Source organism: Chlorocebus sabaeus, chromosome 25, assembly GCF_047675955.1.
Source record: "Chlorocebus sabaeus isolate Y175 chromosome 25, mChlSab1.0.hap1, whole genome shotgun sequence".
In the NCBI taxonomy this organism is placed as follows: Eukaryota; Metazoa; Chordata; class Mammalia; order Primates; family Cercopithecidae; genus Chlorocebus; species Chlorocebus sabaeus.
The window spans coordinates 58565839-58592446 of NC_132928.1; the positions used below are offsets into that span (position 1 = coordinate 58565839).

Below are 26608 nucleotides of genomic sequence, written 5' to 3' on the forward strand. Positions count from 1 at the left end.
TATAAATTCTTATGCAGATGATTTAAATAAATAAATCTGAACCCTCTCGTCCATTCTCAATCCCTTCCGGATTTCAACAAAAAGGGCTGGTTATATGGGGCTAGCATCATATATCAATGTCAGTAAGTTAGATTGTCCATTATTTTGTATTGAGTAGAACTACGTGCTACGTGATTTCTGTGTCTCTAAAAGTCAACAGACCTTGGACAGACCCAAAGGGTTCAATGTCACCCTAAAAACCACTCTAAATTAGGAGGCAGTTGTGACATTCTAAACAAATTTACTAGAATACATATCAAGAGCTATGGCTTTGGGTTCAAACTCTTTTTAGATTAGTGTTCTTGAATCATAATCTCGGACACTTAGATTTTTCATTCATTTTATGGTGAATCTCATTAGGGGTACTTCACTTGATTTAGGGTATTTTTGGAATTTTCAGGGTCAGTTTTTGTTGTTGCATGATTGAGAAGTTCTAGTTATTAGAAGCTCTGTGAAGTCCTGCAAAATGATTGGACACAAGTCCTCTTGGATGTGTACTTACAGTTGCACGACTTGAAAAGATTCTATACTTTTACAATTGGGCTACAGTGACACACACACACACACACACACATACACATTTAACACATTTGTGTATTAATTTTACTTCAGGACTGTAGATAAAGTGTTACAAAATTCTAGCTATTATGGCTCAAGCCTGTAATCCCAGCACTTTGGGAGGCCGAGACGGGCGCATCACAAGGTCAGGAGATCGAGACCATCCTGGCTAACACGGCGAAACCCCGTCTCTACTAAAAAAAAAAATACAAAAAACTAGCCGGGCGAGGTGGCGGGCGCCTGTAGTCCCAGCTACTCGGGAGGCTGAGGCAGTAGAAAGGCGTAAATCCGGGAGGCGGTGCTTGCAGTGAGCTGAGATCCGGCCACTGCACTCCAGCCTGGGCGACAGAGCCAGACTCCGTCTCAAAAATAAAATAAAATAAAATAAAAGGGGGCATTGCACTAAGTTGTGTTGAGAACCACTGACCTATAATATCTTTTTACTGCATTTATTATTTTGAATGGACACATCATAATTGTACAATTTATGGGGTACATGTGATGTTTTGGTGCATGTATATCATGAAGAGTGATCAAATCAGGGTAACTAGCATATCTGTCACCTCAACCATTTGTTATTTCTTTGTACATGGATAAAGAAAATGTGCTGTATGCATTTGTCCATTGATGAACACTTAGGTTGATTCCATAACTTGGCCATTGTGAATAGTACTGCAATAACCATGAGAGTGCAGATGTCTCTTCATATTGCTTTCTTTTCAATATGGTATATAGCAATATATATATATACTCACATACACACACACATATATGGGGGATATAGAAATGGAAGAAAGGAAGAAGATCACGTTTTTATCTAATGCTTTCTTCTTTTCTATTGTTACTTTCTTTATATTTTTATCTTTGAAGCTCAGATTTATCATAAATGCTATATACAATTTTAAATATTTTCCTTTTCCTAATTGTTTACGGTAGCAAAGTAACATTCTGCTTTTAAGGTCTTCTTACCAGATGTGAAATATTCCCAAATATTCCCAAATGAAGCAAAACTTTTCTTGAAAACTTGTGCCCTAAATGGAATGAAGTAACTAAAAATTAAACACAGCCCATAAAAATTTTTTTACTTCATGTTATAAATGCCAGTACAAAAAATGGAAGATTAAGTTGCTATAATCCAATTTTTAATATCCTTTTTTTTGTATGATACAATGGTTTGAATGTTTTTTCTCTCCAGATCTCATGTTGAAAACTAATCCCCATTGTAGCAGTGTTGAAAGGAGAGGCCTTTAAGAGGCGATTGGGTTATGAGGACTCTGCCTAAATAAATGGAAGCATCATTTATGGATTAATGAATTAATGGATTATCACAGGAATGGGACTGGCAGACCTTTAAGAGGAATATATATATACACACATATATATATTTGCTCCATTGATCTAAGTTGGAAGTGAAGGTTTAGTAAGAAATACGTAATATAATAACTGGTGGAGCCCTCTGACGACTGATGATTCTGACAGATGATTTTATCTGCCTATGATGTCAAAATTTAAAAATTATAATTATGAAAATTTTAATTATAAAATGTAATACATTATAAAATATAATTTTAGATTTATTCTAGTACCTCAGAAGTTTAATCTATTGGGGTAGACTATATAAGACTATAAGTCTGTATAAGCATTAGATTTTGATCACAGTTTTGGCTAAATATTTAATTTTTTAAAAGATTTAGCTAAAAAGGTGTATTTGGTACTAAACTCATTGTTATTGTTGTTATTCTTTTGCTGCTAAAAGTTGAAAAGTTTGTTTCCTTGTTGAGAATATAAATAAAACAAATTACTTTGTGTTAACTTTCAGTATAGACTAGGTCCTTATGCTATGTTTCTTGGGCAGGGGAGAGGAGGTCTTACCTGGATTATGTTGCACAAAACAAACAAACGAAAAATAGTATAATAGCCAAACTCCCCCCTTGACCCTGCAAATAGCTTATAGAAGTAGCCTGAGAATATCATATTATAATTATTCTGCTTAATTTGCTCTTTGTTTAGATTTAAAATACATCTTTCAAACATTGTTTAAAGGGAAAAAGGAATCATGTCAAAATGTTTCAGGAAATGATTTAAGTTAGATATAAAGAACATAGTTCTGATTTTGAAGTGTTAGTGGAACCCAAACAGAAATGATTAGTACTCTCTCAAGATCATGATATGATTCTTAAAGTGGCTATTTCAAAGCCTAGAAATAACACTGTGCTACTGACTAATATCTACAGAGTACTGCAAAAGATGCTGAATAGAAAAGTAGATGGTGTGAAAATTTTAATTTTTAAATAGCAAAGCTGTTGTCTGGGTATTGTCAGTAACTTTCAGAAATCCTAGAGAAAATGATGATTATGTCAATACAAGGAAAACAGCAATTAACAGAATAGGAATTGTAAAGAGCTTCAGCCAATGGAAAAAGAAGCGAGGCTTCTGAAGACTCCCGACAACTCGTGTCTGCAAGGGTTTCAGCGACCGGTCCCACTGGGTCAGGATGGCATTTCTGGCTCCTGGCCACTTCCCTGGGCCCACCAGCCTAAACTGGTAGGAACTACAAGGGCCAAAATAAACTTCCATGGCCAATTTGGGATCTGTGAGAAATAGCCATGGGATGTTGGGCTTTACCCCAATGAAGGAGGAGAGTTCATCCATATAAACAATGTAATCCGTCTGTAAGGTCTCGCTTTTGCCATACCTAGAGATGGGAGAGAAAACACCACAGTGGATACCCAAACTCTGTGTAGAAACAGAACAGACAAAATGGCTCACAACTTTATATCAGTGAGAATTAACATCAGTCTCTCTCTCTCTTTAAAAAATCTTCCCACACTACCCTGACATAAAACATCAATTTCTTGTGTAAGGAGAATATCATTTGTTTATCCTGTACTTTGTAGTTTTTTAAAGAGCTTTCATATTGGTTTCATTTGGAAATACCCCAACACTGCAATGTAGCTGAGAAAGACATTTTTTATCCTTATTTACAAATGGATAGATTGTCTCTTGCTCAAGTGATGCTTCTATAATAGTTCATGGCCACTGAGCTAATTAGTGACAACTAGAAATGAAGCCCAGTTCTCCAGATTCATTCTCACTTTTCTGAGTCATTTTCATTAGAGGTATACCTTTGAATTATCGTCTACATCTTAGAGGATTTATGGTCTAGAGAATGGAAGCCCACATCCATGTATTCCCAAACTCTTCCGATTTCAAATCCTTTCTAGGTCTTCTTTCTATGATATATTACAGGAGGCATGGAGGGCTAAAACTGACTATGTAATGTAGATTCTCAATCCTATTATTCACTCTGTGCCTTGCACTAAAAATAACTTAATACAATGTCAGAAGCAACGTAGGTCTTCAATTAATATTTGTTGAATGGATGAATATAGCTTGTAGCTGTCATTCCAATGACGTCATTCAGGATCATTTAAAGTTAAAACAGTTCCAAGCATTCACAAATTCTCACTTTTCTATGGAAATTCTACACTCCTATTACAATAGGTACTCTTACCATTTGCGCTTTCCCTCCATTTTCTCATTAATATCATTCATCATGTCTTCCATAGAAGGCAAAGTACAAGTTCCTGAAAAAGAAGGAAAGACATGATGGTAGTTAAATGAGTCTGGCATAGGACCAGCCTACAATTTTCCCTTTTTAATAATGAGTTATGAATCACATTAATTGGTGATCATTTTCAGACAGACATCAAATTCAGTTCTAGTCTTCTCAGAACTCATATTTGTCATAAAAATTAAAAAAACATTACCTAAATAGCTTTGCTCTTAAACTGGTTACAAGGTGTTTAAACTCAATTTCATAGATATATTTTAATCTCTCAGTCATATTTTAAGAATGTTATATTTTAAATTATAGCCAGAGGTGAATTGGCATCACTTTTCCAAGATTTATGAAGAAAAAACTTCATAGACATTAATCCTGCTTTGCCAGAAAATGGAATTTCCAGAAGATAGAGAATTTGGTGAAGGGCTAAGTTTTTCTATAGAAAGCCAATAGTTCTTGAATGTGACTGAGGATATGGACTGTCCACAAGTCAGAAAGGACATAAGGGAGACCCAGGAGACTAGCCCTAACTTGGGGCTGCCCCAGGATCCAGGTTTACATAGGTTTGCAGAGTTCCCTGAAACCCAGACCAAAACAGGCTTTTGTGTCCAGAAATTCTTCATATTTAGGATGATTTCTTTGGCAGTCTTGGAATTAACTTGAAAGAGAATAAAACTCTCAGCCCAGATATGATTGCTCAATACCTAAAATGGCTTGCTTAATTTCCCATTTCTACACTTCTTACAGGGAGGGTCACTTGAACAGCTTTTGTAGATGTGGCCTGGTTCCAGGCCTTGGAACTTGTCATGCTTTTCAGGGGAAGCGATTGAAAAGAAAGAGACTGCTTTTTAGCCCACCAACTATTGCCATTGGGTTGTTGTAACTAGCCCCTCTTGTCTTGGTACTTTGGTTTTCCAAATCTAGGTTGTTTGCCTTGTCTCTCATTTCCCTTAAGACAGCCTGTGCCTTGTACATCAATTTTCCCCATAAATTGCCTTGTTTCCTTTCCTCAGAGCCCAAGTTACAACTCTTATCCTCAGACAGAGTGAGGGTCCCACCCTTCCTTTAATGCCAGCCTCTCTGGGTCTGAACCCTAAGTGGAACGCTGAGTGAAATTTCATGCCTTTACCTTCCTGGCTACCTGGTCATATGATCTGCATCTTCCCACAACCATATTCCAACCTGCTGCTGGGAGATGCTGCCTGCCTTTCTTGCCTGACCCCAATCAAGTTTGTTGTTTCCTTTGTAAAATATAAGGGCTTAGCATTCTTATGTATTACAGACTGATCATCTACCACACTTAGCACTTTCTGCCTCTATTGATCCACTGTTTGTTCTTAGCACTTCCTGCTTCTATTGATCCACTGTTTGTCCTTATTTTGTCAGGGAAGAAACAGTAGTAGAAAAGCCATTGCCTTCCAGCAATCATATTTTCCATGACTGTGGACATTCGAAGTTGGCTGGATATTGGCTTGTAAACATATTTTCTTATGAACTTTTCAAGCAATGTAATTCTACTGAGTTTTGCAATCATAATTTTTTAAAGTTGTCATTCACTTAGTCTTAAGTGGATGCAAGCTTTGGTGGTCTCAAATCTAATGAATGATCTTGGGTAATTATCAGCTCTAAGAAGTTAGAAGTCACAAAATACCTCCTCCAATAATATCTTGTACTATTGCATACAATAATCCAAACTGGTATACTTTAAATTGCTTGCAAAATATAGCACCAAAGAATATAGAATTCTAACTTTTCAAAACTGAAGGGGACCCTGTAACTAGGATTATTGTTTTCACAAAGATACAAAGTTATTGTCACTGGCATTCATCTTCCCAAACCATGAGCCTTTTTATTGACTTACCCTTTATTACTCGTGCTGCCCAGCGGGACTGGAGGTCAACTGTGGGAATGGCAGCCCCAAGGGACTGGACAAAGCCAATCACTGCTATGGTTGACTTCTTGAGTAGAGGAGGAAAGACTCCTTTAAATAAAATGATCTCATTGTTTCTGTTTTTGATGATAGACTCATCGAGGAACGTGTAGGCATAACTATAGCCTGTTGCAAAGATTACACAGTCAATGCCCTCAAATGTGGTCCCATCCTCAAAAATGGCCGAAGTCTCTGTGAATTTCTTCACATTAGGCTTTACGGACACAATACCACACAGAATGCAAGCTGGGAGCTCATCATTAAATACAGGTTCTTTCCTCAGGACTCTGTATGGAAAACAGAGATAATTATTAGAAGTGTAATATTTCCCTCTTGTTTAATTGGTCCATATATAAATTGATAAGCAAAAAGTGGCCCAATATTTTTTTTTTCTGAGCCATAGAGTATCTCCAATATGGCTGAAGAACAAAATTGATGGGAGGCAACATTGGGAAGTAAGAGAAGTTGCCGTTTGCTGGCCCCATCTCTATTTTCTGTGATCCTTCTCTTCCATGGAGCTCTTTCCAAATCCCAGAATAAAGACTTATGCCCAGTTCCCTGTTAAAGCCTGTTTCAGGAAAAACTCTGAAGTGAGGGTACTTCAGTGTTTACATTTTTTTAATTTGCTACTTATTCAGTGGGAACTTTGATAAGATTGTTTTTTAAATTCTTGGTGTCTCATATTTCTCATCTGGAATGTCAGTAATGTTTGTACTACCTCAGAAGTTCCCTAAATTATATAGAGAGTTTTGCACAGTCTCTAGCATGTGCATAGAGCTTGAAAATGTTAACTGCTATTCTTAATTCCGTATACTCCAAGTTGGTCATCATAATGTGGAGAAGATCAAATAGGAGGAGGAAAGTCAAAGGTGTGAAAGCTGCAGCTGGGCTCTTGAGGGATGAAGTTTGAGCCCTGTGCAGACAGAGGCACCAGTCAGGTGAAGGAGGGAGCACCCAGGAATTTAAATAAGGCCAGAGGGAGGGTGCCAGTTTGAGGTTTTGGCGACTGCAAATCTGGAAAGAGAGAGCTTTGGACTACTTTTTATTGAATAATATCTGTAGTGGGAGCAGAGAAATCTGAACTCGGGAATGAACGTGAATACAGTTGAAGGAAAGAGTGTTGTTCTTGTATGGCTGTGGGAGCTGTGAGAGAGTGCTACAGGCAGATTCCACTGGAGAACAAACTGAGTTGGACAACGAGATTGGTTGGAATCTTGGAAGAAGGCTTGACTCACTTGCACTTATTACCTGCCGTGTATGTTAAACCTGTGGCCATCAGGTTTTCACCTCCACCACCACCACACTGAAACGGCTCTTGTCAAGGCCGTCAGAATCAGGCTCTCAGATCCAGTGGTCCACCCTCACTTTCACTTTTACTCAACTTAGCATTTAACACAGTTGACGGTTTTTTCTTTCTTGAAACACTGTATTCATTTTGTTTCCAGGTCATCACTCTCTCTCAGTTCCTTTCCTACTTTCCTGGCTATTCTTTCTCTGTCTCCCACAGATGTCTTCTCCTCTTCTCCTCTTCCTGACTTCTGACAGTGGCATACCTCAGGACTCAGCCCTCAGATCTTTAGTCTCCTCCATTTACACACATTCAAGAGATGTCATCTAGTTTCATTTCTTCAGGAAAAATTTTCACATGACTCCAAAGTTTTAACTTCTGGTTTGAGCCTCAAAGTCAGTGTTTCCCACTGCTGGTCAACATTCTTCTACCTGAATGTCTAATAGGCAATCTAATTTTAATATGTCTAAAACTGAACTTCTGTTCCTCCTGTAGTTTTTCACATTTTAGTAAATGTCAGTGTCGTCCTTTTTCAAGTGTCTTGAAAGACATTCTTACCCCCTCCTTGCTCTCTCATCCACTATCCAGTCCACAGGAAATCCTATTCGGGTCTACCTTCAAGCTATCCAGAAATCTGCCCTATTCTGACCACTCACTGCTAACAAATTTGGTCCAGACCAACATCCCCTCTTATTCAGGTTTTTGAGAGTAGCTTTTTAACTGGTCATTTCGTTTCCTTCCTTGCCCTGCCCTTACATTGAATGATGACCACAGCAGCTGATCAATCTCTGCAATGCTAACTTAGGTCTTGTCATTCATTTGCTCAGATGCCTGCTGTGGTTTCCCATTGCTTTCAGCATAAAAGCCAGAGTCCTTACAATGATCTACAAGGCCCATGCCATCCAACAATTTTTATGTCTCTGGTTTTATCTCCTGGCGCTCTCTCCTCATTCTCTTTTCTCCAGGAAGAGAAGCCCCATTGTTGTTTGTTGATCATGCCAGCTCCGCCTGTGAAGAGACAATGCCCTGGCTGTGTCCTTAGTCTGGAATATCCTTCCCCAGAGACCCTCATGACTCATTCCCTCAACTCCTTCAGAGGTTTTCTTTAAAGTCTCCTTCTCTCTGAGACATACTCTGACGACTCTATTGGAAATTGTCCTGACAGCACTTGCCATTACCTTTATCTGCTTTGTTTTCTTCCCCAAAGCACACATCGCCATATCTTATGCTATTGTTTGTTGTCTGTTTCCCACCACTTAGAATGGAGGTTCCATGAGGACAGGGATTTTTGCCTGTTTTGTTCACTGCTATATCCTCAGGGCTAAACACAGGACCTGGCATATAATAAACGTGTAATAAATGTTTGTCAAATTAATGAATTCACTTTGTTGTAAACAGCTCATAACTTGGGTTTTTCAACTCATGTCAAAGTCATTTCTTGTTATGTTGCTGGCTTGGAGGATCTTATAGGAGAAGATGGGAAGAAGACTGAAGATGCAAGCATTGGCATGTATGTGTTTAGTGAGAGGGGTCCGTTAAGGAGTGGGTAATGAAATGGAAAGGGAAAGGTAGGACAGGAAAAGTTCTCTTGCTGTGCTTAACTTTGCCATTAAATGACAGGCAGTAGAGCAAGTGGCCAAGAGTGAGAGGCTCTGGAATCAGCAGATCTGGGTTTGTTTTGAATGCTGCTTCTACTTTCTAGCTGTGGGAACTTAGTAAAGTTATTAACTACACTGAAACTCAGTTATCTCATCTCTAAAATGGAGATACTAATAGAGCTCTCTTCATAATTGTTGTAAGGATAAAACAAAATAATACATGCCAGAGCCTTAGCAGAGTCTTGCTAAATCTCTGACATGTATAAAATGCTTAAAAGAAGTTAACTTTGATTATCATTACTCCCGGGACTAATTCTTGGGGCATTATATAATTTTCCAGCTGTGTAAATATAGCAAGGATTGTAAAATAGGAAATCACTCTTAATTTTTGCAGTTCTTTATCTTCTGATAGATGAGATGTGATTGCTAATATTTTTATTTGTTTTGGAGTTACAGGACATTAAGGGTTGTTGACACTGAACTAAAGGCCAGTAGGCAAATCACGTTTAACTCTGCATTACCCATTTAAAGGCATCAAGCCATAGTTTTCATGCTTGAATCTTGCATTCATCTGCTTCATGTACAACCAGTCAGAGATGGCTGTTGGTAAATTGTTCTTGAGGAAGGTTCCAAATCGAGTGATAAGCACCATGTCCCAGGGATAACCATTGTCCCAGACGCGGCTCATCACCCAGGAGCCACTTCTGGAGCTGATCACGACCTTAAAAAACACCATTTCAACCATGAAATTAGTGACCATTTGTAGTGGATATTCTGATGAGCTCCCCAGATCCTTCTTGAGGAATGGATCTATTACCCCAGCTGCAGAAAGTGGTGTCAGAAGGCATCTCTCATCTGTCAGTCCTCTTTGACAGTTGTTTTGGCTGAAGAGAGGGTCCTCACCCAACATCTTCTATTCTTTCTGAGTTTCCTCCATCTAGTGACTGGTCAATGCAGGCATATAAAGGCCCAGTCCCTCACCTCAAATTGGGGCAATGCCCAAGGACCATTCCAGCTTCAAAGTAAACAGAAGTTTTCTTCCCTTCCTGCAGAAGTATGGATCCTGAGACTGCTCCCAAATAAATTTCTGAACTTGACATCTGCGTCTTAGGGTCAGCCACCCTGCCATAGTGCTGCAGGCAAATTTTCATATTTTAATCAATCCCTGCTACAGGTGACTAATAACTTAATTCTAGTCACGTTTTCCCTAGTGCTTATCTAACTATTGCTGTCTACAAATAAGCAATTATGATCTCAAAATAGACGTTTTAAAACAAAATGCCTGCTACTATCTGGAAAGAAGGTGAGAAATTTGGAATCAGAAAACCACACGCTCAAACACTGACTCTCCTACTTATTAATTATGTGATTTGAAAAAATTCCTTTAACTTCTCTAATCTTGTTCCCTCATTCCTAAAATGGAGAGAATTGAATTTGCCTCATCAAATTTGTGTAAGGGTTAATTCGATGTGATAAACTATGTCACATGGCTAACGTTACCTGGCAGATAGTATGTGCTCAGTAAATGTCAGTTTCCTCTCCTTCCCCTTCTGTTATGCTAATCCCTAATAGTGTAGTTTTCAGGCTTTGTCTTTTTTAAAACCAATTTTTATATACCGTATCACTTCAAGGCATTTGTTATAAGAGGAACTAGACAAATAAGAAGAGACTAAAGGAGTCTGGGCGTGGTGGCTCACGCCTATAATCCCAGCACTTTGGGAGGCCGAGGCGGGCAGATCATCTGAGGTCAGGAGTTCGAGACCAGCCTGGCCAACATAGTGAAACCCCATCTGTACTAAAAATACAGAAATTAGCTGGGTGTGGGGTGTGGTGGCAAGTGCCTGTAATCCCAGCTACTCAGGCTGAGATGGGAGGATTGCTTTAACCTGGGAGATGGAGGCTGCAGTGAGCCGAGATTGTGCCACTGCACTCCAACCTGGGCAACAGAGTGAGACTCTGTCTGGGAAAAAAAAAAAAAGAAGAGACTAAAGGATCAATTAATTAAATAGAGAGCCTCTGAAATTGGTCTTCCCTCTAATTTATCACATATGCAAATAATCACATATACAAATACAAATCTCTTAAAACTATGAGTTCATCATAAATTTCCTGAATCTCAGAAGCTGAGATAATGATTTACCTTTATTTATGCAGAAATCTAATTATTTTATCCTGTCATTCAAGTTCTTAAAATATGTGATATAACCTGATTCCAATCTTTCTTTCCTGTAACTCAATCCTATATCTACTGTTCCTTGGATTCAGAAGCTTTGGCTTTCAGTTCTGTAACCCTTCAGTGGCTCAAACATTAATTTTCCCGATGACTTTCAAGAAGACAATTGACATTTCTGGTCCTCATTTATCCTTTCTGTAATAAAACTACCTTCTTCCCAAAAGCAAAGGAGCTCATTTACAGGAAGGTATTTGAGTACCATAATGTCTCATATAAATTGTTAGCATTAAGAACCTCCATTCGGCTGGGGTCGGTGGCTCACGCCTGTCATCCCAGCACTTTGGAAGGCCAAGGCGGGCGGATCACAAGGTCAGGATATAGAGACCATCCTGGCTAACATGGTGAAACCCCATCTCTACTAAAAATACAAAAAATTAGCCAGGCGTGGTGGCGGGCGCCTGTAGTTCCAGCTACTCCGGAGGCTGAGGCAGGTGAATGGCATGAACCGGGGAGGTGGAGATTGTGGTGAGCCGAGGTCATGCCACTGCACTCCAGCCTGGGCGACAGAGCGAGATTCCTTCTCAAAAAAGAAAGAAAAAAAGAAAAAAAAGAAAAAAAGAAAAAAACAACCTCCATTACAGCAAGATGAAACTATAACCTACAATAAATATACAGCACCCATTTTTTTGTCTTCATGCCTCTGCTCAAGGCATTTCCAATTCTAAGAACAGCCTCTGTCGCCTCTTCAGTCACATGATTTAAATTTATTGTTCAAGGACTGGCTCAGTTCTACCTCCTTTGTGAAGCATCCAGTTTTGGAATCATAGCATTTAGTGCCTGAATCACTTGTTTATCCTTTATTCCAGTGACAGCTCTTATTCCAGAGCAGGGATCATGCCTGTTATGTTCACCACTCTCTTCAGCACCCAAGCCAGTGCCTGGCACATAGTAGGCTCTCAATAAGTAGTCATGGAATAAATGTATGCATGCATGCATAAATGAATGAATAAATGAGCCACTCTATATTGCTTAAATCCTGTTCAAAAGCTTTAACTTTATCACAAGCCCCAGAAGTACGTTCTATTTTTATCTGTTTTACCATTGAGAAAACTGCCTCAGAGAGATTGAAGGACTTGCCTGAGTCTCAGAGTTATAACCTTAACCCTAAATCTGTGCTAGTTTTAGAGAAATTGATCAGAGACATTAGGCACCAAATGTCCTGAAGAAGGAGATTGTTGAATGACAGTATTACTCCTTGCTGATGCTCTGCCTTTGTCTATGAAGTGATTTAAAACCTCAGCTGTTACTTGGGGAAGCTCAGTTATGTGAAATACCACTTAGTCTTTACATCAGATACCCTTCCTTCCTCCCCCACATTTCCTATCACACCTTTCCAATGATAATAACTCTTCTGTCAGTAAAGAGAGTTGCCTGAGTACCCGGGGAGTAGTACCTGTTCTGCTGTGTGGCTGAGTTCTGTGGCAATATCACAGCCCGAATTCCCCAGGCCAACCACCAGGACACGCTTTCCTTTGAATACACCTGGTTCTTTGTAGTCCCTGCTGTGAAAGCATTTGCCTTTAAAGTGGTTTAGTCCTGAGTGAAAAGCGAGAAATATATGACAATTTGAGTCATATATTTAAACAAAGACTTTAACAGAAGCAACCTTGTGAATAGATGCAGTCACAATAATGTGCTATTTTAACACACCAAGCGTATTAGATATAACAGAAGTATATTTTAATTTAACCTGCTTGTACCTTTAGAAAAAAGAAGACATTATCGAGATATTCATTTTTGTCAGTTACGTGGCTAGCAGCTTCAATTGTGGCCTTACCTGGAAAGGACTCTTTTGGTAGGTTGGGATAGACATGATGTCCAGAACAAACCATCACAGCATCAAAGACAGCCGATTCTCTTTTACCATCCCTTTCAGTGGTAACATCCCATTGGCCAGTAGTTGCAAAATCAGGACGTTTATTTACACTGGATACAAATGTCTAAGAGAAATACAGAAAGAAACCCCCCTTTTCTATGCTAGCAAATGGATTAGGCAGAAACAGTATGAAAAAAGAGAAAGTGGGTTAGTAAAAGTATTTAACTAATTATTAAGATACATATTACAAATTTAAAATTCCCTCAGAATTAATCAAAACACTAAATGGTATCTGCCTATCTATTTGTCCCTGCATGATTTCTTGTGCATAACCAGTATTTTCTGGAGTACAAGAGTGACACCCCTTGGAGATATGGCAGTGACTTCAATTACAATTTACAAGAGGTATACGTCACGTATACTAGAAAATCTGATGGCCAATAATGTTCTGGATCACATTCCCATATGTTCTGGTTCAGTACATCAAAGATAGCTCAAAGATAGACATACTGAACCAGAATATATGAAAATGTGATCCAAAAAATTATTAAATTTGTTAAATTAAAATTAAAACTATTAAATTCAAATTTCTAACACGCTCCTAGGTGATGCTGATGTCACTTGGACTATACACTGAGTAGCTTTGACTAGATTATCAATAAATATTTCTTCACAGTTAAATGGCTGCCTGTTGATGTGCTCCCTGTTTTAAAAAAATCTTTCAATTCTTCTGATTATATTGGAAAAAGAATCTCTATTTGGTATTAATTGTTCTTAAAAAGTTTATTATATACTATTTCATATATATAGGAGAATACACACACAAACACACGTAACATTTTTGTTAGTTATGAAATATAATGACAACTTATGGACCCATGAGACCTAATACATCATTTGTTTAGAATAACTCTGGGATTATTTAGTTAATTAGTTACGCTATTGCATATATCAACTTTTTTTTGTATAGGTGTCTGTTTGCTGCTGCCTTACAGAAATGCAATCTATTTTTATATATTGATCTTATATACCACCATCTTGCCTAACTTTTTTTGTATTGCTATTAATTCTAGTAATTTATCTATTCTTTTAGAATACATAGACAATCACATTATCTTCAATAACTGTGTTTTACTTTCTTTTGAGTTGTCATTCATTTATTTTTCTTTACTTACTGTACTGTTTCTTCAATTTCTTAAGACTATTGAAAAGAAGTAATTACTATTGAAAACAGTAATTAGGAATTCTTATCTTGTTCTGAAACTTTACAGTGAATGCTTCTAACTTTTCATTCTTTAGCACAGCACTGACCAGTACCAATATAGTATGAGCAACATATGCAATTTAAAAATTTCTAAGGCTGGGCACGGTGGCTCACGCCTATAATCCCAGTGCTTTGGCAGGCCAAGGCGGGTAGATTACCTGAGATGGGGAGTTCGAGAACAGCCTGACCAACATGGAGAAACCCCATCTCTACTAAAAATACAAAATTAGTGGGGCATGATGGCGCATGCCTGTATTCTCAGCTACTTGGGAGGTTGAGGCAGGACAATCATTTGAACCTGGGAGGCGGAGGTTGCGGTGAGCCGAGATTGCACCATTGCACTCTAGCCTGGGCAGCAAGAACAAAACTCTGTCTCAAAAAAAAAAAAAAAAAAAAAAAAATTCTAATAGTCACATTAAAAAGTGAAAAAAATGTATAATTTAAATCTGTCTGTTATGTTAGCATTTCAAAATGTAATTAAAATTTATTAATACGGTATTTTACTTTCCTTTTTAATAATAAGACTTGGAAAGTAAGTGTATATTTTATATTTATTCCACATCTCAGTTTTGTGGCTAGTGGCTACTATATTGAACAGTGCAGATGTAAGATAAATTAAGATAAAGATTAAGATGATGTTTGTGTATGTTTTGCTGGTTCAAGACAATTCTGCTCTAAGTTTGGCAAGAGTTTTCTTTTGATTTTCTTTTTTTTTCTTTCAAGCACAAATAGCTGTTAAATTGATTTTTGAAGGATTTTTGCATTGATTTTCATGAAGGAGATTGACTTGTAATTTTCCTATTTCGTATGATCTGGTCCGCCTTTGATGTAAAGGTAATAATGTCATAAAATAACTTTGGAAATCATATCTCATTTTCAAATCTCTGAAAGTTTATAAAACTTTGAAGTAATTTGTTCACTGCAAATTTGGAAGTACTCACCCATGGAACTGCTTATTTTCTTTATGAGAAGATTTTTAATTTCTAGGTCAAAAGAACTATAAATCACCAAATGACAATTCAGGCTTTCTACTTATTATTGAGTGAGTTTTGAAAAGGTTTTGTTAAAAAATTGAGAAAATTTAACTAACTTAAAATATTACTTGGCAAACACTTTTATAGTATTCTTGTTATATTTTTTATTTCATCTGTATCCATTTTGTCTACCCTTTCCTTCTCAATATTATTTATTTGTGCCTTTGATTTTTTTTCCTTAAACTTCCAGCTATTTATCTATTGCTTATTTATTTTTTGAGACAGGGTCTCACTCTGTCACCCAGGCTGGAATGCAGTGGCGTGATCTCAGCTCACTGCAACCTCTACCTCCTGAGCTCAAGCAATCCTCCCACCTCAGCCTCTTGAGTAGCTGGGACCACAGGCATGCACCACCACATCTAGCTAATTTTTGGATTTTTTGTAGAGACGAGGTTTCTCCATGTCATCCAGGCTAGTTTCTAACTCCTGGACTCAAGCGATCTGCCTGCCTTGTCCTCCCAAAGTGCTGGGACTATAAGCATGGGCCATTGCACTTGGCCACTGTTCTTCATTTTATTAGTCTTTTCAAATAATTAACTTTCAATTTTGTACATATGCTTCATTTTATATTTCATAAATTTCTTCTTATATCCCCTTCATTCTATGTTCTTTGAGTTTATTCTGCCTTTCTTTCACTAATTTCTTAAACTTTCTTACCTTATTTTTAAACTTTTTTATTTTCTAATATAAACATTTACGTTTATAATTTTCATGAAAATTCCTGTTTCCCACAAGTATTGATACATAGACTAAATTAACATTCAGTTATAGATATTTTTAAATTCCCATTGAAATTTCTTCTTTGACCTATATGTTGTTTAGAAAAAAAGAGTTTTTAATTTCCAAATTCACAGGTATTTTACATTTATTTCTTTGGTATTGATTTGTAAATTAGTAGTGATTTGGTCTAAGAACTATAGGTGGTCAAATTTTGTGAATTTTCCATGTATCCTTGAGAAGAAGATAATTCTCTGAACCTAGAGTTAGAGAGGCCACACTGTTAAAAATGTTGACAGATTAGTAAGGGATACTGAAAGGAACAAGTGAGAATCCAGTAGCAGACATAGACTTCTTCAGCATTATGACAAGAGCTAAATTGTTGATAACATCTTACCTTAAATTGTATGTACTTCAGGAGGTTCTTTTCTTTGGCGAATGCAGTGAGATATTCCTGGATCTTGCTGTTGTGCATAAAGTTGGGGAAGTCATCAGGATATGGGAAGTCTGGGAAACACATCATCTCTTTGGAAGAGTTGGTAAAGACGGATTTGTAAATGCTAGCCCTGCCCTCCTCTGCATGGTCCTGTGAATGTATAGTTTCAAATGGAAGAGAATTGGTAAATGAGTATACTGATCATGGTCAGGACTAGTTCCAAGTAATTACAGTCATCCCTTGGTATCTATGGAGGGTTCCAGGACCTCTGTGGTTACCAAAATCTGCGATTGCTCAAGTCTCTTATATAAAATGATATAGTATTTTCATATAACCTATATACATAAACTTTGAATCATCTCTAGGTTACTTATAATACCTAATGCAATGTAAATGCTAAATGAATAGTTGTAGTGTATTTTTTAATTTTTATTTTTTATTAGTTTTTTTTGGATTTTTTTAATCAACGGTTGGTTGAATCTGTGGATACAGAACTTGCAAAAACAGATGGCCAACTGTATACTTATTTGAGTCATCCTTTATTCACAGTAAATTCAGTAAGACACACATAAATTAACTTCACTTCAACAATTGATGCTAGTCATGGAAACTTATTAAATTAACTTAGGATATGGAAGAATACCTTTCTTAATATCCTTTAAGAAAATAAATCTTAATCTTTTCTTTTCTAAGGGAAACAAATTTTAAATTTCATTATGTCCTTTAGGCCTATGCAACTAGAATCCTTTCATTCCCTTGAACTGTTTAATATGATGACAGAGATTTTTCAAAATTCAACTTTGTGTAATTTCGGTGTGTCAACTCATGAGCACGAGCATCTGATGGTCAATTTATAAAAGCAAACAGTAACAGGAGGTTGCAACTATTGATCAGATTTGTAAATGTAAGCATTTTAAGACTTAATTTTTTAAAAATTAACCTTAGAATTTATATAATGTATAAAATAAGGTTAACTATTTTGAATATAACACAGAATTTATGGGCATCACATGCCTTTTGAGTACTTATGTAAGTAACAAAGTTTTAGCTTTCAATGATGTAAAAATATCTGAATTTGCTTTAACTCTAAGGAACTATAGAACCATGCTAATAAAGCCTCAGAGGAAATGTTAAGTGATGATGAATAAAGAAAAAGGACATTGAAGGAAGAATGATCAGCAATGAGAAGGTTAGGACGTTGTGTTGTGGTTCTTTAGCCACACACTGAAACAAACTGGGAGATTTAAAAAAAAACACTGAGCATTAGGTCCCACTCTCAGAGAATTCGATTTAATTGACAAAAAGTTTTAAAAGCTCTTCAGGTAATCCTAAAGTGCAGCCAAGTTTGCAGTCCCAATGTAGAGTTCAACAGATAGAAGCTCATGACCAACAAGCTACAGTTACTGTGGAAGAGCTTACCATAGGACACATCTGTTACAGCTGTGAGCTCTACAAAGCAAGCTGTTGAATGAATAAAAGGCATTAAGTTAAAAAAAAGTACTGGTAGGAGCATAATTTGGAAGAGGTGGAGCCTTGGTTTAGCTCTGTTGAAGCACCAAGGTATTCACATCTCAAGTTTCATGATGAAAGATCAGATTGTAGATCACTATGCGTAGTTGCTATTTCATAGTGGAAAGTACTGAGCACTAGAAATTTCTAATTAGAGCTTATCTAACTCAAAGTTGTCAGGGCCCCCAGAACATGAAATTTTAGTATAATATTGGAATATTACAATCACATCAAAAGCCAATGTGGCTGCAGTTTCATTATTGACAAGTAATTAATTGGCAGATTAGTTGCCATGTTCACTCTAGAAAGCAGTGTGTTCTTGAAATAGGGCATGAGTTTTCTGCTGCTCACATGGTTTGTTGACCCTGCTGTAGGCAAGTGGGATGGGGAAGTAAAAGAATGTGTAGCTTTCTGTGGGTTGGGTAAGTTTAAAGAGATGATAATCAGCATAAAGAGAGAAGAAACATTAAAGGAAAAAATTGATATATAGTCTAGAAACAAATCAGAAGTTAAAAAAGGGTGGTATGCCCAGATGAAAGCCTCTATTCATAAAACTTCATGCAAAATTTCATATAATTTACTGATTCATTGTTTGGGGAGCTCCTGAGAAAAGAGGACATTTTACCCAGATCCGTGGCCTAATCAGAAATGTGGCCTGTGATTAGGCCACAGATCTGGGTGAAATGTCCTCCTTCTGTGACCAAAGAAGGTGAGAGAAATATATCATTTTGGTTCTAGATCAGGGTTAGAAGTCAGAACTAGAAGGGCATAGGAAAGTGCTATAGTAAACAGCTCCAAAATTTCAACTATATGCACCCTTAGTGTTAGTTAAGTTTTAACCAATGTTTGGATCTCTCTGAAATTTAAAAAAATGATAATGTAAAATGATGATGTTAGAAACCAAAGGTAAGGCAAATACAAAATTAACACAATTTTAAAACAATCTCTAATGTGAATACTCAGCCTATTGCTGCACACTTCTAGTGATCTGAGAAACACTGCTGGTTACTCCATCATTTGCAATCCATACGCCCCCTCACAGTAGTAAAATAGGAAACACTGAAAAACCAAGGTATTTGTTTCTTATGGCCGCTGCAATAAATTACTGCCAACTTAATGGCTTAAAATAATAGCAATTGATTCACAGTTCTAGAAGTCAGCAGTCAGGAAACACTGTAAGTGGGCTGAAAACAAGGTGTGACAGTGCCAGGTTCATTTCAAGAGGCTCCAGGAGAGAATCCATTCCTTGCCTCTTCTGGCTTCTGGTGGATGCTGGTATTTCTTATTTTTTTTTTCAGTGGCAAGAGCCCACTTGTATGCCTTCACTCATGGCCGCTGTGACCATCTTCAAAGATACAGCATAGCACCTTCAAATTTCTCTCTTTCTGTTGAGGTCATCACATCACCTTCTCTCTTCTCTTTGTGTTAAATCTCCATCTGCCTCTCTCTTTTAAGGATGCATTCGTTATAGCATTTGGGGCTCACCCACATAATACAGAAAATCTGTCCATCTTAAGATTTTTAACTTAATTATATTTGCAAATATCCTTTTCTCTTATAAGGTAAGTAAGATAACATTTACAGTTCCAGGAATTTGGATGTGATATCTTTGAGGAGGGGCATTGTTCAATCATTCAGCCTATTACAGGACATCCTCTGGTTCCCAAGGATTCACATTCATCCCATCTGCAAAATACATTAATCCAATCCCAACATCCTCTAAGTCTCAACCCATAGCAGCATGAAATCAACTTTCAACTCTCATTTATATATTTTCAATTCAAAAGTCCCAAATCTATACCCAAAGGATTATAAATCATGCTGCTATAAAGACACATGCACACGTATGTTTATTGCGGCACTATTCACAATAGCAAAGACTTGGAATCAACCCAAATGTCCATCAGTGACAGACTGGATTAAGAAAATGTGGCACAGATACACCATGGAATACTATGCAGAAATAAAAAAGGATGAGTTTGTGTCCTTTGTAGGGACATGGATGCAGCTGGAAACCATCATTCTCAGCAAACTATCGCAAGAACAGAAAACCAAACACTGCATGTTCTCACTCATAGGTGGGAACTGAACAATGAGATCACCTGGACTCGGGAAGGGGAACATCACACACCGGGGCCTATCATGGGGAGCGGGGAGGGGGGAGGGATTGCATTGGGAGTTATACTTGATGTAAATGACGAGTTGATGGGTGCTGACGAGTTGATGGGTACAGCACACCAACATGGCACAAGTATACATATGTAACAAACCTGCACGTTAGGCACATGTACCCTAGAACTTAAAGTATATATAAAAAAAAAAGTCCCAAATCTCATCATCATATAAATTATCCAAATCAGGTATAAATGAGTCTCTGGGTATGGACCAGGATGAGGCAAAATTTCTATCTGTGAATCTGTGAAACTAGAAAACAAGTTATCTTCTTCCAAAATACAATGGTGGGACAAGCATGGGTAACACTTATAGACATTCCCATTTAGCCAGGGAGGAAAAAGGAGGGAAGAAAAGAATCACTAATCCCAAACTATTTGAAATCCAGCAGGACAAATTCCATTAGGCTTGAAGGCTGTGGCTCAAGCCTCTGCCCTCAGGGCCTGAGGCTCTACCCTCTGGGCTATCCTTTCTTTTTCTTGAAGGGTAGCACATGTTGCAGTTCAGTTTTATCAACGTATGATGCCAGCTTCAAATTTTAAAGTCTTCCTTGAGCAGCAAGAAAGGCAAATTAGCTGTCTTTAGCTGTGTTCCTCTCAATAGCCATATCAGCAGTGTGTTCTATCTTCAGCAACATCTTGCAAAGTAAGTTTGAGTATGAGGCTTTAGTTAAGATCACTGTGTATAAAATATGGCAGGCCAGACACGGTGGCTCATGCCTGTAATTCCAGCGCTTTGGGAGGCTGAGGTGGGTGGATCACCTGAGGTCAGGAGTTCGAGACCATCCTGGCCAACATGGCGAAATCCCATCTCTACTAAAAATACAAAAATTAGTGGGTTGTGGTGGCGCACACATGTAACTACTTGGGAGGCTGAGGCAGGAGAATCCCTTGATCCCAGGAGGCAGAGGTTGTAGTGAGCTGAGATTATGCCATTGCACTCCAGCCTGGGCAACAAGAGAGGAACTCAGTTTCAAAAAAAAAAAAAAAAAAAAAAGACATGGTCAGCTCAATAGACCACTTGGTGAAATGGCAACCAGCAATTTACAAAGGAGTCAAGAATAGGATGGAGAGAAAGGCAAGCTTGAATTGGGATCTTTTCTCCAACATTATCAGCTGTATGATTTTTTTTCTTTTCTTTTTAAGCCTCAAATTCATTTGTAAAAGGAAAAAAATATACCTAGCTTATAGGATTATTATAAATATTTAATTAAATAGAAAAAGTCATGTATCATATAGAACGTGCTTGATAAAATAGCCCTAAGTTTGATCACAAAGAAACAAAAATAACAACAACCAAAAAGCCCTAAGAATCACCAGTGTGTTAATCTGTAGCCCTGTCAACACATTCCAATAACATATAGTAGGCTCCACAACATTGTATAAGATGCTGGGTAGTTTCAAGAGTTTTTTGCAGTTTGCAAAATATCTATATTAATAAGAATGATATCTCATGTCTTTATAATATTTAAAGAGCCGTTATAGACGCTGTTTCATTAAATACAACTTCTTCATTGAGGTAAATGATATAATACTGATTTTGCATTTGAGAAGGAAATAGTGGTTTAAAAGGGTTATTGATCTTCCTAAATTTGCATATATACTAATGGGTTTATCAGGAGAAGAAAAATAAGACTTAGGCAATAAGGCTGGAAGACTGTACTGATTGAGTGGAGAACATAGGGAAGCCCCATTCCTGCTGCTGTTTGGCAACACATGAAGTGATTTAATGATGTCTGCTGTAGAACCCTTATTATAAATGCATGGGACAAAGGGGCATTGAAGAACTTCAAAGCAATTCTCAATTATGTAGTTTCACAAGACCAAAGTCAGCACTTGAAACTTTAAAATCCATGGTCCGACTCACTTTGGCAACCTCACCAAATGAATGGGAAAAGCCAACAACAATAAAAAATTATCTAGGAATCCATTTAACCAGAGGTGAAAGATCGCTATGGGGAAAACCACAAAACATGAATAAAAGAAATTGTAGCTGACACAAACAAATGGTAAAACATCTCCTGCTCATGGATTGGAAGGGCCAATATCATTAAAATTACCATATGCCCAAAAGACTTAATGCAATTCCTAACAAAATATCAATGTTATTTTTACAGAATTAGAACAATTCTAAAAATTCATACAGAACCAAAAAAAAAAAAAAAGCCCAAACAACCTAAGCAATTCTAAGCAAAAAGAACGAAGCTGGAGGCATCATATTACCTGACTTCAAATTACAGTACAAGGCTATAGTAATTCAAATAGCATGGTACTGGTATAAAAATAGACACATAGATCAGTGGAACAGAATAGATAACTAAGAAAGAAAGCCTCATCCCTATAGCCAACTGATCTTCAGCAAAGTTGACAACAGCATTCACTGGGGAAAGGACACCCTATTCAGTAAATTGTGTTTGGAAAATGAATTGCCATATGCAGAACAAAAGTGAACCGCTATCTCTTACCATATACAAAAATTAACTCAACATAGATTAAAGACTTAAATGTAAGACCCGAAACTACAAAAATTCTAGAAAAAAACAGGTAAAACTCTTTCACCTAGGCTATAACTAAGAATTTATGACTAAGGCCTCAAAAGCAAATGTAATGAAAACAAAAATAGATAATCTAAAAACTTTTTTCACATAAAAATAAATAGTTAACAGAGTGAACAGACTACCTTCAGAATGGGAGAAAATATTTGTGAACTATGCATCTAACAAAGGACAAATATCCATAATTTATAAGGAACTCAAGCAACTCAATTTTTAAAGAAGCACAGATAACACCATTAAAAAGTGGGAAAAGGAGATTAAATAAGCATTTTTCAAAAAAAGACATACTAATGGCCAATAAACATGTGGGAAAATGCTTAACATCATGAATTACAGAGAAAATGCAAATTAAAAGTAAAATACTATCTTACACCACAGCAAAATACTATCTTACACCAGTGTGAATGGCTGTTATTAAAGTCAAAAAGGCCAGGCACGGTGGCTCATGCCTATAATCCCGGCACTTTGGGAGTCCGAGGCCAGAGGATTACCTGAGGTCAGGAGTTTGAGACCAGCCTGACCAACATGGTGAAACTCTGTCTCTATTAAAAATACAAAAATTAGCTGGGTGTAGTGGCGGGTGCCTGTAATCCCAGCTACTCAGGAGGCTGAGGTAGGAGAATTGTTTGAACCCAGGAGGTGGAGGTTGCAGTGAACTGAGATGGTGCCACTGCACTCCAGCCTGGGAGACAGATTGAGACTCCAACTCAAGGAAAAAAAAAAAAAAAAAGAGAGAGTAAAAAAATAACAGATATTGGTGGGTATGTGGAGAAAAAGAAACACTGTTGGTCGGAATGTAAACTATAGAAAACAGTATGGAGATTTCTCGAAGAATTAAAAATAGATTTACCATTTGATCCAACAATGCCCCTACTAGATATCTACCCAAAGGAAAAGAAGTCGTTATATAAAAGATTCCTGCACCCATATGTTTATCACAGCACCATTCACAGTAGCAAAGAAATAGAATCAACCTTGTCCAACAAGGATGATTGAATAAAGAAAATGCGGTATATTCATACATACATGTATACATACACACAGTTACATATACATATATATACACACACATACGTATGTGTGTGCATATATACATACATATATATGTATATGTAACTGTGTGTGAATTATGTCTTCTGCAGCAACATGGATGGAACTGGAGGCCATTATCTTAAGTGAAATAACTCAGAAACAGAAAGTCAAATACCACATGTCCTCTCACTTATGATTGGGAGCTACATAATGTATACACATTGACATAGAGTATGGGAATAATAGACATCGGAAACCTGAAAGGGTAGGAGAGTGGGAAGGGGTTGAGGTATGAGAAATTACTTAATAGGTACAATGTACATTATTTGGGTGATGGCTACACAAAAAGCCCAGACTTAACTACTACACATTATATCCATGTAATAAAACTGCACTTGTACCCCCTAAATCTGTAAAAAAAAAAGAAAAAAAAAGATGTGAAAAGTTATTGTGTTTTAAATGAGTAAATAACTTAATTATAACTACATAAACCTAACTAATATTTACCACGAATTTTATGTCCAAGTGGCTCTTATTAATGATCTATCAAGGGAGAATTCTGTAATGGAGAATTTCAAAGCCATTGTCTAATTTACTTCTGACTTGCAAGAAGGTTATTTTCCAACTTGTACTGTACTTAGTGGATTCCATTGTGGATCCACTGTACTTAGTGGATGACACTGTACTTAGTGGATTCCAATTCTAACAGATATGGTAACTGCCATGGTAGCAGGTTTAGAAACCTGTGTGCACAGAGCATGTTCTTATACACTTCCCAACCTATTTCCCTGTCTATTACAACAATATGCTACTCACTGAAAATTTCCACAGGCCCCCAATGTCATTGCTCTTCTCAAAGCAGGTGGGCTCCAGCCCCTCTTCCAGACAGCTCCTGATGGAGGCCAAGCCACTCACGCCAGCTCCAATGATGGCTACTTTCTTCCCCATGGTCACCTGTGCAAAGGCCCAGAGAACATTTCCAGTAACAACATTGCTGAAAATTTATTTACTTATTTATCTGTTTTGATTTCACTCTTTGGCTTCATAAAAACTTACTTCTTAAGAAACACTGGCTGAGTATGGTAGCTCATGCCTGTAATCCCAGCACTTCGGGAGGCTGAGGTGGGAGGATCACTTGAGCCCAGGAGTTTGAGACCAGTCTGGGTAACAGAGTGAGACCCTGTCTCTACAAACCAAACCAAACCAAAACAAAAAACAACAACAAAAAAATCAGCTGGATGTGGTGGCGCGTGCCTGTACTCCCAGCTACTCAGGAGGCTGAGGCAGGAGAGTTCAGGAGTTCCAGGCTGCAGTGAGCTGTGATTGTACCACTGCACTCCAGCCTGGGTGACACAGTAAGACCTTGTCTCTAGAAAACAAATTCCTTTTAGTGATCTAACTACATTTTCATTTCTCTCTAATTTCTAAAGAGAAAATTTTCTTCTGAAAAAAAATAAATAAACACTTTGTTTTTAGTCATCAGCTCTCCAAAAGTAAGAGACTGATGACCCAGTATACATGTTTGTCTTTTTTGCTTTTGGAGTTTGTAATTTACTGTCTACCAAAAAGAGTAAGCAGAAGAAATAAAAGAAGATTCACAACTAAAACACATGTAGACATATCCACCTACCCACCCACATACATATGCCTGTATTTGGGAATGAAGAAACATATATGTATATGTACACACACACACAATCTGTATCCTTTTTCTACTTTGATACAGATAATGAGGAACAAAGTCTGAAGATGTCTGTATTTCAGTGTGCCAGGTAGTCACCCCTTCTCCCCACCAACAATGTTCTTCACCTTCTCAATTAAAAAGACAAGTAAATGGTGCATACCTATAGTCCCAGCTACTCTGGGACTGTATATTCCTGTTGAGCAGGGATACCACTTGAGCCCAAGAGTTTGAGGCTGCAGTGAGCTATGGTTGTGGCACTGCACTCTAGCCTAGGTGACAGAGTGAGACCTTCTCCCAGGGAGGAGGAGGGGGGGAAATAAAAGTCATGTTCTTACCTAAAAACAATTTTTTCCCACTATCTTCAACCTTCATTCTCCTCTAAGAAAATTACATTTCCTAACTTTTTATTTTCTTCTGTTCCTGACACTGTCTTTAGGCTCTACCACTACTTCTTTCACTATTTTTTTTTTTTTCTTTTTAGACAAAATCACATAGCTATGCAGGGAAATAGACTTGGATGATAAAACTCATGATCCGTGATTTCTAGAAACAAACTGCCTGAATTATATCATTCTCATTCTAGCCATATTTGGTATAAAACTACAGCATGCTCCTTCTTCGTTTACCCATCCCACCCTCAACCCTTTACCATATCATCCTTTTTTTCTTTTTTCTTTTCTTTTCTGTTTTTTGTTTTTGAAAAGGAGTTTCTCTCTTGTCCAGGTTGGAGTGCAATGGCGCAGTCTCAGCTCACTGCAACCTCTGCCTCCTGGGTTCAAGTGATTCTCCTGCCTCAGCCTCCCAAGTAGCTGGGATTACAGGCTTGCACCACTACGCCTGGCTAATTTTTATATTTTTAGTAGAGATTGGGTTTCACCATATTGGCCAGGCTGGTCTCAAACTCCTGACCTCAGGTGATCCACCCACCTTGGTCTCCTACCTTTTAAATTTTTCTACCTGTTCTTTTCTTCTCTTCTTCTGTATGTCTATGTCCTGTCCAACGTCTGGGCAGTTTGAAAGAGAAAATGTTCTAGTGAGCCCAAATATTAGGAAGATTGTTGGAAAATGGGAGGAGCCGCTCTTAAAGAGATAGTCATTTCTTGGTCCTTGAATGGGTGAGCACACACCAGCTCTGTGATGGATGGGACTCTAGGCCAGTCTCCCATGGCCACCCAGTTT

The 26608-nt window shown here is 37.6% G+C and overlaps 1 protein-coding gene across 4 annotated transcripts; it reads right to left on the reverse strand.

Moving 5' to 3' along the window:
* Positions 1-1653: 1653 nt before the first annotated feature.
* On the reverse strand, positions 1654-26608 carry FMO3 (flavin containing dimethylaniline monoxygenase 3). Of its 4 annotated transcripts, none has more exons than XM_073011800.1 (9): positions 26370-26608; positions 24562-24699; positions 16440-16628; positions 12989-13151; positions 12605-12747; positions 9960-10111; positions 6024-6379; positions 4112-4184; positions 1654-3292 (listed from the first exon to the last, which is right to left on the reverse strand). In XM_073011800.1, the coding sequence occupies exons 2-9, from the start codon at positions 24691-24693 to the stop codon at positions 2950-2952; spliced, it is 1551 nt and encodes a 516-aa protein (XP_072867901.1). In that variant the 5' UTR covers positions 24694-24699; positions 26370-26608; the 3' UTR covers positions 1654-2949. The 4 variants fall into 4 exon arrangements, with proteins under 4 accessions (XP_072867901.1, XP_007987723.3, XP_072867899.1 ...); XM_007989532.3 differs by lacking the exon at positions 9960-10111 and adding an exon at positions 9500-9699 and having other exon boundaries at positions 26370-26605; XM_073011798.1 differs by lacking the exon at positions 9960-10111 and adding an exon at positions 9500-9699 and having other exon boundaries at positions 26387-26444.